Here is a 12,571-nt window from a genome sequence, read left to right on the forward strand (position 1 = left end):
ACCTGCTAGCTGTTCACCTTTTAGATAGCTGGTCATCTTTTAGTTAGCTAGTCACCTTTTAGTTAGCTGGTCACCTGTTAGCTGTTCACCATTTAGTTAGCTGGTCACCTGCTAGCTGTTCACCTTTTAGTTAGCTGGTCACCTTTTAGATAGCTGGTCACCTGCTAGCTGTTAACCTTTTAATTAGCTGGTCACCTGCTAGCTGTTCACCTTTTAGTTAGCTGGTCACCTGCTAGCTGTTCACCTTTTAGTTAGCTGGTCACCTGCTAGCTGGTCACCTTTTAGTTAGCTGGTCACCTTTTAGTTAGCTGGTCACCTGCTAGCTGGTCACCTGCTAGCTGTTCACCTTTTAGTTAGCTGGTCACCTTTTAGATAGCTGGTCACCTGCTAGCTGTTCACCTTTTAGTTAGCTGGTCATCTTTTAGTTAGCTAGTCACCTTTTAGTTAGCTGGTCATCTTTTAGTTAGCTAGTCACCTTTTAGTTAGCTGGTCACCTGCTAGCTGTTCACCTTTTAGTTAGCTGGTCACCTTTTAGATAGCTGGTCACCTGCTAGCTGTTCACCTTTTAGTTAGCTGGTCACCTGCTAGCTGTTCACCTTTTAGTTAGCTGGTCATCTTTTAGTTAGCTAGTCACCTTTTAGTTAGCTGGTCACCTGCTAGCTGTTCACATTTTAGTTAGCTGGTCACCTTTTAGATAGCTGGTCACCTGCTAGCTGTTCACCTTTTAGTTAGCTGGTCACCTGTACTCCCGCTAGCTTTGGTCTTTGTCATGGTAACAATGTAGGTTATGCTGTTACTCCTCTCAGTTTCAGACATGGCATCTGCCCTGCAGGGAAGATTGAAAACAACAACAACAAACAGCAGGGATCTAAACAGCCACAAGCCTGGGGCAATCTGCGGTCCCAGCCACAATGGCCCACAGCGTTTGCAGGCTGCATTCGAGCCCTCAAGAAAACCCAACTAGCTTGATATGTAGGTAACTAGCACAGCTAGGCTAGCTGCTACGCCAAACAGCTCCGCAGACCCGGCCTTGGTCAGCAGGATCACTAGACAGATAGTAGGAGTCCCAGCACCTGATGCCGACCGCGTCACAGGATCCAAACTCAAAAGGTAACCAAACTATTTCAATAGACTTTCAAAACTTTCCAAAACAACAAACGGAGCTCTCCCTCATTTCACGTTTAACAGGAAGTGATGGATAGGAAGTGAAATAAGGTACTTTTTACTCCATACATTTTCTCTGACATCCAAAAGTAGTCTTTACATTTTGAATGGTTAGCAGGACAGGAAAATGGTCCAATTCACACAGTTATGAAGAGAACATCCCTGGTCATCCCTACTGCCTCTGATCTGGCGGACTCACTAAACACAAATGCTTCATTTGTAAATTATGTCTGAGAGTTGGAGTTTGTCCCTGGCTATCCATAAATAAATACAAATGTAAAAAATGGTGCCATCTGGTTTGCGTAATATAAGGAATTTTAAATGATTTACACTTTTACTTTTGATACTTAAGTATATTTTAGCAATTGCATGTACTTTTGATAGTTAAGTATATTTAAAACAAAATACTTTTAGACTTTTGGTCAAGTAGTATTTTAGTGGGTGACTTTCCCTTTCACTTGAGTCATTTTCTATTAAGGTATCTTTACTTTTACTCAAGTATGATATTTGGGTATTTTTCCCAGCACTGCCTGCCTGCCTGCCTGTGTGCCTGCCTGCCTGCCTGCCTGCCTGACTGCCTGCCTGCCTGCCCGTGTGTGTGCTGCCTCCAGGGCTGCAACAATGCAAGGATGGATAAGCAAGGATAAGCATATTCTTGCTACCATTTGAAAGGAAACACTTTGAAGTTTGTGAAAATGTTAAATTAATGTAGAAGAATATAACACATTAGAATACATTGGAAAAAGACTAAACAATGAAAAAAACATTTTTTTACATTTTTTGGTTTGGTTTATTGGTTTATTAATACATTTTCAAGTGCACTCTCCTCAAAAATAGCATGGTATTCTTTCATTGTAATAGCTACTGTAAATTGGACAGTGCAGTTAGATTAACAAGAATGTAAGCTTTTTGCAAATATCAGATATGTCTATGTCCTGGGAAATGTTCTTGTAATCACATTAGCCTACGTTAGCTCAACTATTCTGCGGGGGACATACCGATCACGTAGAGGTTAATTGGTACAAGACTGTAACAATTTGCCTCCATCCACAGTAAACGATGATGACTGTACCTAATAACAACAGGAAATATAGGAACCTGGCCTTAAATATTCCTAGCCATTCATTGACTAATTCAACATCATGACAGGAGTCTACAGTACTCATATATCTGATGTTTGATTCACTATTTAGCAGCATCAAATCAAATCAAATCAAATTTTATTTGTCACATACACATGGTTAGCAGATGTTAGTGCGAGTGTAGCGAAATGCTTGTGCTTCTAGTTCCGACAATGCAGTAATAACCAACAAGTAATCTAACTAACAATTCCAAAACTACTGTCTTATACACAGTGTAAGGGGATAAAGAATATGTACATAAGGATATATGAATGAGTGATGGTACAGAGCAGCATACAGTAGATGGTATCGAGTACAGTATATACATATGAGATGAGTATGTAGACAAAGTAAACAAAGTGGCATAGTTAAAGTGACTAGTGATACATGTATTACATAAGGATGCAGTAGATGATATAGAGTACAGTATATACGTATGCATATGAGATGAATAATGTAGGGTAAGTAACATTATATAAGGTAGCATTGTTTAAAGTGGCTAGTGATATATTTACATAGGGAATGCATGGTGAAAAAGACATCCCAGGAAATGTATTTGACTCACTCTTATCAATTTGACTAATAGTCAATGACTAAAATTAGAGGGGATATTACTAAATCGTATTATTAAGTTAAATATATATAAGATATCAAATGTTTTCTCAAAAGTCTCCCACAACATCATCAGGCACGTAATTGGTCTTCAATGTGACAGAACCGATAGCAGATGTGTTTTAATGTATTTAACCTTTATTTAACTAGCCAAGTCAGTTTTAAGAACAAATTCTTATTTACAATGATGGCTTACCAAAAGGCAAACACACATCACGACAAGATAGACAACACAACACTAAATAAAGAGAGACCTAAGACAACAACATAATGTGGCAGCAACACATGACAACACAGCATGTTGGCAACACAACATGGTACAAACATTAATGGGAACAGCAAGAAGGTAGATGCTATAAATGTTTGTAACAGTCTGCCTGCAGGGCACAGTACGCGCTGTTACAGCGTGTGTGTGTGCGCGCACAGTACAAGCTGCGGACAATTCGGGGCGTGTTTGTTTCTCATGGGGTGGAGAGGGGAGGGGCTGGGGTCGAAGGAGGGCAGGGAGGATGGGAGGGGAAAGGAGTCTAACAGCTACGTCGTTCCAGTGGAGTCAACAGCGACCCGCAAAGAGATCTCCAACATTTTGTCAGGTTCTGCTCAGTTACCGGGCGGCCGCACACAGGATACCAACTTTTAAAAGATACATATATCTGAACTTTTCTTGTCCATGTTCCGTAGTAGTTAATTTAATCTGTTGTCTAGGATGAAGTGGGGAGCAGCTGATTTGGGGGTAACATGGACATTGTTCTCTCTGTTATTCAACTTTTCTGTCACCAACGGACAAAATCCGCCGAACTACAACCTTTTCCAAGGAGCTGCGTACCAGGGCGCGAGACACCGACAGTCACAGAGGAATAGGTACATTATTATTTGTATCTATTGTTAATCTGTTTTATTTATTTCCATTTGCCTCAAAAGAGTTGTGTTCTGTGTCGTTGCGATCTTATTTTATTTTCGCAGGACTTTTTCTCTTTAATTAGTGCAGTAAATGAAGTGATTACACGTGATTACATTGAATTATTTCAATATACGTTTACATTTTGAATTATTTTACTGCAGTTATTTATCACTAAATTGTTGTTTCTGAGTTTTGTTATGGAGAATAATGCACCACTGAATGTGTCTAGTCTGTTTGCTGCAGCATTATAATCTGTGTTCTGTGTTCTGATGCAGCCTGTCTGTGTCTCCACTGTACATATCAACCGATCTGCTCTAATCCATAATGATAAAATCACATGTCAATCAGTAGATATACTAATTGGAGGTGGAAACCAGTCACCCTGTAATGTGATAGGCTGGTTATCTGCACCAGTCAGCTACAGCTAAATTATCCACACAGATGCTGACTTTTATTTCTCTCTTTTTTCTCAACGATTTCTATCAGACAATAGACTATTTGTATATTATTTCTCAAGCTTGGAAGGGTTGGAATTGTTGCCTGATGGTTGGTTACCAATGACATATTTTGCTTACACATCTCTCTCTCTTTCTCTCCTCCCCCTCTAGGAACTGGTGTGCATATGTGGTCCATAAGAACGTGAGCTGTACCGTCCAGGGGAATGTGGAGAGCTTTGTGGAGCCTGAGGTGGCACCGTGCCCAAACCATGACCCAGACTGTGAGCAACAAGTGATGTAAGTTTCCCTGGGGAGAGGGATGGGTGGAGGACAGAGAGAAGGATGACAGAGAGGTATGGGAGAGAGGGATGGGTGGAGGACAGAGGGGGATGACAGAGAGGGATGGGTGGAGGACAGAGGGGGATGACAGAGAGGGATGGGTGGAGGACAGAGAGAGAGGAATGAATGAGAGGGATGGGTGGAGGACAGAGAGGGATGGGTGGAGGACAGAGAGAGGGATGGGTGGAGGACAGAGAGAGGAATGGGTGGAGGACAGAGAGAGGAATGGGTGGAGGACAGAGAGAGGAATGACAGAGAGGGATGGGAGAGAGGGATGGGTGGAGGACAGAGAGAGGAATGACAGAGAGGGATGGGAGAGAGGAATGACAGAGAGGGATGGGAGAGAGGGATGGGTGGAGGACAGAGAGAGGAATGACAGAGAGGGATGGGAGAGAGGGATGGGTGGAGGACAGAGAGAGGAATGACAGAGAGGGATGGGTGGAGGACAGAGAGGGATGACAGAGAGGGATGGGTGGAGGACAGAGGGGGATGACAGAGAGGGATGGGTGGAGGACAGAGAGAGAGGAATGACTGAGAGGGATGGGAGAGAGGGATGGGTGGAGGACAGAGAGGGATGGGTGGAGGACAGAGAGGGATGGGAGAGAGACCTGGGTGGAGGACAGAGAGAAAGAGGGATGGGAGGGAGTGATGGGTGGGTGGAGGATGGTGAGAGAGAGAGAGATGGAGGACAGAGCGAGAGCGGGATGGGTGGAGGACAGAGTGAGAGAGAGATGGGTGGAGGATGGAGAGAGAGGGATGGGTGGAGGACAGAGTGAGAGAGATGGGTGGAGGACGGAGAGAGAGGGATATAATAGAATATTATTCCCTCCCTTCTCTTATTTTCTCATCTAAGAGGGCTGGGGATGTTACAGCAATGTGATAGAAACTAGGTGGAGTTGTTCCTTACTACTTAGTCACCTCAGGTCCACTGGAGGGGTGAGAAGGGTTGGGAAAAGGGAGGACAGAAGGGAGAAAAGAGCAGTTTGGAAAGTACTTATGAGTTAGCCAGTGAACAGCAATGATTAATCCACTCTGATTAGCTCATTTATTCCAGTAATAAGACTGACGGGATGACTGATCAACCACAGAATGAATGACTCTGACAACATCAAATGAATGTTGTTGTTTTCATTATTAGAGCGTCACTGGAAACATTTCATAACTGGGCATCCGGGGTTCCACTGATGGGGTTTAACACCATTAGATTTACCACAGTTGGACAGCCCAGGTTGCACTGATGGGGTTTAACACCATTAGATTTACCACAGTTGGACAGCCCAGGTTCCACTGATGGGGTTTAACACCATTAGATTTACCACAGTTGGACAGCCCAGGTTCCACTGATGGGGTTTAACACCATTAGATTTACCATAGTTGGACAGCCCAGGTTCCACTGATGGGGTTTAACACCATTAGATTTACCACAGTTGGACAGCCCAGGTTCCACTGATGGGGTTTAACACCATTAGATTTACCACAGTTGGACAGCCCAGGTTCCACTGATGGGGTTTAACACCATTAGATTTACCACAGTTGGACAGCCCAGGTTCCACTGATGGGGTTTAACACCATTAGATTTACCATAGTTGGACAGCCCAGGTTCCACTGATGGGGTTTAACACCATTAGATTTACCACAGTTGGACAGCCCAGGTTCCACTGATGGGGTTTAACACCATTAGATTTACCATAGTTGGACAGCCCAGGTTCCACTGATGGGGTTTCATTGATGGGGTTTCACACCATTAGATTTACCATAGTTGGACAGCCCATTTGGGGTTCCATTGATAGGTTTCACTCAATTCACTCACCTGGGCTATTATATCCCTCCTGGCTTAGGAAGGCCACCAAACATTCTGAAATGTCCATCCCCAACTACAGCACAGAGTTTTATTTCCCTCACCAACTTAAAACATCAGATAGCTGAGCAGCTAACCGATTGCTGCAGCTGTACATAGTCCATCTGTAAATAGCTCACCCAATCTACCTGCCTCATCCCCATACTGTTTTTATTTCATTTACTTTTCTGCTCTTTTGCACACCAGTATCTCTACTTGCACATCTGCTCATTTATCACTCCAGTGTTAATCTGCTAAATTGTAATTATTCGCTCCTATGGCCTATTTATTGCCTACCTCCTCATGCCTTTTGCACACACTGTATATAGACTTTTTTTCTACTGTGTCATTCACCAGTTTATTGTGTTATTGGCTTGTTTATTGTTTACTCCATGTGTAACTCTGTGTTGTTGTCTGTCACACTGCTTTGCTTTATCTTGGCCAGGTCACAGTTGTAAATGAGAATTTGTTCTCAACTAGCCTACCTGGTTAAATAAAGGTGAAAAAAAAATCAGCCAAGATAGAACTGCCAAAGGGGATTGAGTTGCAATCTACTGCAGAGATAGCCGGCAGAGCTCTGTCATGCTATCCAGGTCTATACCCAAACAGTCTGAGCTTCTTCTTTTAAAAATCCACCTTTCCAGAAACAAGTCTCTCACTGTTGCCCCTTGTTATAGACCCCTTCAGCCCCCAGTTGTGCCCTGGACACCATATGTGAATTTAATGTCCCCCCATTTATCTTCAGAGTTTGTACTGTTAGGTGACCTAAACTGGGATATGCTTAACACCCCGGCCGTCCTACAATCTAACAAAAATGCCCTCAATCTCACACAAATTAATTATCATGGAACCTACCAGATACAACCCTAAATCTGTAAACGCAGGCACCCTCATAGATCTTAGATGTTAACATTAGAAGCCTCCTCCCTAAGTTTGTTTTATTCACTGCCTTAGCACACTCTGCCAACCCGGATGTCCTAGCTGTGTCTGAATCCTGGCTTAGGAAGACCACCAAAAACCCTGAAATGTCCATCCCTAACCATACCATAATCTACTGCAAAGAAGGCCTACAGAGTTCTGTCTTACTATCCAGGTCTGTGTCCAAACAATTTGAGCTCCTACTTTTAAAAATCCACCTTTCCAGAGACAAGTCTCTCACTGTTGCCGCTTGCTATAGACACCACCTTCTGCCCCCAACTGTGCCCTGGACACCATATGTGAATTGATGTCCCCCCGTCTTTCTTCGGAGCTCGTGCTGTTAGGTGACCTAAACTGGGACATGCTTAACACCCCGGTCCTCCTACAATCTAAACTTGATGCCCTCAATCTCACACAAATTATCAATGAACCTACCCGGTACAACCCCAAATCCGTAAAACATGGGCACCCTCATAGATATCATCCTAAGCAACCTGCCCTCCAAATACACCTCTGCTGTCTTCAACCAGGATCTCAGCAATCACTCATTGCCTGCGTCCGTAACGGGTCTGCAGTCAAACGACCACCCCTCATCATCACTGTCAAACACTCCCTAAAACACTTCAGAGAGCAGGCCTTTCTAATCGACCTGGCCCGGGTATCCTGGAAGGACATTGACCTCATTCCGTCAGTAGATGATGCCTGGTTATTCTTTAAAAGTGCTTTCCTCACCATCTTAAATAAGCATGCCCCACTCAATTTTTTTTTTTATCCAGGAACCGATATTGCCCCTGGTTCAATCCAGACCTGACTGCCCTTGACCAGCACAAAAACATCCTGTGGCGTACTGCATTATCATCGAATAGCCCCCGTGATATGCAACTTTTCAGGGAAGTTAGGAACCAATATACACAGGCAGTTAGGAAAGCAAAGGCTAGCTTTTTCAAACAGAAATTTGCATCCTGTACCACAAACTCCAAAAAGTTCTGGGACACTGTAAAGTCCATGGAGAATAAGAGCACCCCCTCCTAGCTGCCCACTGCACTGAGGCTTGGAAACACTGTCACCACCGATAAATCTACGACAATCGAGAATTTCAATAAGTATTTTTCTACGGCTGGCCATGCTTTCCACCTGGCTACCCCTACCCCGGTCAACAGCTCTGCACCCCCCACAGCAACTTGCCCAAGCCCCCCATTTCTCCTTCACCCAATTCCAGATAGCTGATGTTCTGAAGGAGCTGCAAAATCTGGACCCCTACAAATCAGCTGGGCTTGACAATCTGAACCTTCTCTTTCTAAAATTATCCATCGCAATTTTTGCAACCCCTATTACTAGCCTGTTCAACAACTCTTTCGTATCGTCTGAGATCCCTTAAGATTCACATTGTAAATGAGAACTTGTTCTCAACTGGCCTACCTGGTTAAATAAAGGTGAAATTAAAAAAGGCCAGGTTCCACTGATGGGTTTCACACCATTAGATTTACCATAGCTGGGCAGCCCAGGTTCCACTGATTGGGTTCCACTGATGGGGTTCCACTGATTGGGTTCCACTGATTGGGTTCCACTGATGGGGTTCCACTGATTGGGTTCCACTGATGGGGTTCCACTGATGGGGTTCCACTGATGGGGTTCCACTGATTGGGTTCCACTGATGGGGTTCCACTGATGGGGTTCCACTGATGGGGTTCCACTGATGGGGTTCCACTGATTGGGTTCCACTGATGGGGTTCCACTGATGGGGTTCCACTGATGGGGTTCCACTGGGTTCCACTGATTGGGTTCCACTGGGGTTCCACTGATGGGGTTCCACTGATTGGGTTCCACTGATGGGGTTCCACTGATGGGGTTCCACTGATGGGGTTCCACTGATGGGGTTCCACTGATTGGGTTCCACTGATGGGGTTCCACTCAATTAGATTTACCATCAAATCTAATCATACTTTAATAATACATCACATTTCAGTCATGAAACGCAACAAACAAAATAATGACAAACTGAACAACTAAAAAGCACCCTGAGGAAAAGAAAAGCTAAAAATATGTTTTAAGATCTCTTTTAGATATATCCACAGTTTCGGCCCCCCAAAGGACCTGAGGGACCTACTGGGTACATAACTTAAAGCATGTCTGACATGTATTGAGGTGCACAATCGTTCATTTATTTAAAAACCGATTCAAGAATCTTAAAATTAATTCTAAAACTCACAGGCAGCCAGTGCAGAGACGTTAAAACTTGTCTAGGGTAGGGGGCAGCATTCGGATTTTTGGATGAAAAGCATGCCTAAATTAAACGCCCTGCTCCTCGGGTCCAGAAGATATGATATGCATATAACTGGTAGATTTGGATAGAAAACACTCTAAAGTTTCCAAAACTGTTAAAATAGTGTCTGTGAGTATAACAGAACTGATTTGGCAAGTGAAAACACGAGAAAAATCCAATCAGGAAGTATTTTAATTCCATTACTGCATTTAATGCATTCTATTCAATGCCATTACAGTATCCATTGACTTAGGACTCAATTTGCAGTTCCTATGCCTTCCACTAGATGTCAACAGTCTTTAGAAATGGTTTCAGGCTTGTATTCTTATAAATGAGGGAGTAAGACCAGTCTGAATGATTGGACCCTGACATGTCACAGAGCTTTTTCATGCGCAATCCCGAGGGAGTGCATTTCTTGTTTACCTTTTATATTGACAATGTTGTTGTCCGGTTGAAAAATTATAGATCATTTAGGCTAAAAACAACCTGAGGATTAAATATAATCATTGTTTGACATGTTTCTATGAACTTTACGGATACAATTGGGATTTTTTTTGTCTGCCTGTTTTGACTGCGTTTGAGCCTGTGGATTACTGAAGACAACGTGCGAACAAAACGGAGGTTTTTGGATATAAATAGACTTTATCGAACAAAAGGAACATTTATTGAGTAAATGAATGTCTTCTGAGTGCCACCATATGAAGATCATCAAAGGTAAGGGATTAATTTTATCTCTATTTCTGAGTTTTGTAACGCTTCTGCTTGGCTGGTTACTGTTTGTAATAATTTGTCAACTGTGCTATGTTCTCAAATAAATCGTAAGGTATGATTTTGCCGTCAAGCATTTTTTAAATCTGACACCGTGGTTGGATTCACAAGAAGTTCATCTTTAAACCAATGTAAAATATGTTTTGTTTTCTGAATATTTATAATGAGTATTTCTGTATTTGAATTTGTCGTTCTGCAATCTCACTGGATGTTGGCCAGATGGGACGCTAGCATCCCACATACCCTAGAGAGGTTAAAACCGATGTAGTGTGTGTTCTCTGTCTGATCTTGGTCAGTACCCATGCTGCAGCATTCTGTATGTTTTGCAGATGACCAATAGCTTTCTTAGGTAGACCAGACAGGAGAACATTACTGTAGTCAAGCCTGCTTGTAATAAAAGCATGGATGAGTGTCTCTGTATCAGCCTGAGAGAGAAACAGCCACACCTTGGAAATGTTCCTCAGATGTTAAAAAAGCTATTGTGGTCACATTCCTAATGTGTGATTCGAAATGTAGTTCAGAATCTAAAATAACACTTAGGTTTTTTTCCAGGTGTTTTATCTTTATTGCCCATTAATTAAAATGTTCGGACAGATTCTCTCCCTGTGCTTTGGCTCCAACAATCAGTACCTCGGTTTTGCCATAACACTGTGACATTCATGTTTAGAGTGACGTCATGGTTTTATTGTAAGTTGGAACTTGTGGCCGCACTATTTTGCAACATACACATAGTTGGAGTGAAGTTAAATATTTGACGTTTTACCCCCTTGAGAACACCTCTGTCTTGTGAAATCTGTTCTCAAACGGTCATGACTTCATGGAATAAAAATGAGAGAGCGAGCGTGCGCGAGGGAGACACGGAGGGAGACACTGAGGGAGAGACGGAGAGCGAGACATGGAGAGGGAGGGAGGGAGGGAGACATGGAGAGGGAGGGAGGGAGGGAGACATGGAGAGGGAGGGAGGGAGGGAGACATGGAGAGGGAGGGAGGGAGACATGGAGAGGGAGGGAGGGAGACATGGAGAGGGAGGGAGGGAGACACGGAGAGGGAGGGTGACAAGGAGGGAAGTAGAGAGAGACAGAGGGAGTGTGAGAGAATGAGAAAGAGAGTCACAAAGGGACTGGTAAACTATTAGAGAGAGAGACGGAAGGAGAGAGAGAAAGACACAAAGGGTCTGGTAAAATATTAGAGAGAGAGGCAGAGGGAGGGAGAGAGAACGAGAGGGAAAGAGAAAGACACAAAGGGGCTGGTAAACTATTAGAGTTCATGCCTTTGCTTTCTTTTTCTAACCCTAACTCATTTCTCTGCATGACGGAAAATGATCTGGAAATCCCAGAATCTCCTGGGAGGCAGGTCAGAGAAAGCTGAACCCAAGTTTCCGTGAGAGAGATAGGGAGGAGGCCTGGCATTGGGTTATGGTTAGACAGCTCTGTTTCACTACTGGACTTAAATTGTTGAGTCTCTGTCTTCTATCTGTTGCTATCCACCTATCTGTTACTATCCACCTGTCTGTTGCTCTCTTTATCTGGTGCTATCCACCTATCTGTTGGTCTCTCTTTATCAGTTGATATTCATCTATCTGTTGCTCTGTCTTTGTGTGTTGCTCTCTCTTTACCTGTTGCTCTCTCTTTACCTGTAGCTCTCTCTTTATCTGTTGCTGTCCACCTATCTGTTGCTCTGTCTTTGTGTGTTGCTCTCTCTTTACCTGTTGCTCTCTCTTTACCTGTAGCTCTCTCTTTATCTGTTGCTGTCCACCTATCTGTTGCTCTGTCTTTGTGTGTTGCTCTCTCTTTATCTGTTGCTCTCTCTTTATCTGTTGCTCTCTCTTTATCTGTTGCTCTCTCTTTATATATTGCTCTCTCTTTACCTGTAGCTCTCTCTTTATCTGTTGCTCTCTCTTTACCTGTTGCTCTCTCTTTATCTGTTGCTCTCTCTTTATCTGTTGCTCTCTCTTTACCTGTTGCTCTCTCTTTACCTGTTGCTCTCTCTTTATCTGTTGCTCTCTCTTTACCTGTTGCTCTCTCTTTACCTGTTGCTCTCTCTTTACCTGTAGCTCTCTCTTTATCTGTTGCTCTCTCTTTACCTGTTGCTCTCGCTTTACCTGTAGCTCTCTCTTTATCTGTTGCTCTCTCTTTACCTGTTGCTCTCTCTCTACCTGTTGCTCTCTCTTTATCTGTTGCTCTCTCTTTACCTGTTGCTCTCTCTTTACCT

General features: G+C 43.3%; 1 protein-coding gene across 1 annotated transcript in view; it reads left to right on the forward strand.

Moving 5' to 3' along the window:
- The first annotated feature begins 3,432 nt into the window (after positions 1 to 3,432).
- The window catches only part of emilin2a (elastin microfibril interfacer 2a), a 74,662-nt gene continuing 65,523 nt past the window's right edge, over positions 3,433 to 12,571 (forward strand). Inside the window, exons 1-2 of the mRNA XM_029624309.2 lie at positions 3,433 to 3,758; positions 4,407 to 4,532. Of these exons, the coding sequence (XP_029480169.2) occupies positions 3,604 to 3,758; positions 4,407 to 4,532 (281 nt within the window). The 5' untranslated portion in view covers positions 3,433 to 3,603. The remainder of the gene's footprint in view (positions 3,759 to 4,406; positions 4,533 to 12,571) is intronic.

Source organism: Oncorhynchus nerka, linkage group LG20 (assembly GCF_034236695.1).
Source record: "Oncorhynchus nerka isolate Pitt River linkage group LG20, Oner_Uvic_2.0, whole genome shotgun sequence".
NCBI classification, from domain to species: domain Eukaryota; kingdom Metazoa; phylum Chordata; class Actinopteri; order Salmoniformes; family Salmonidae; genus Oncorhynchus; species Oncorhynchus nerka.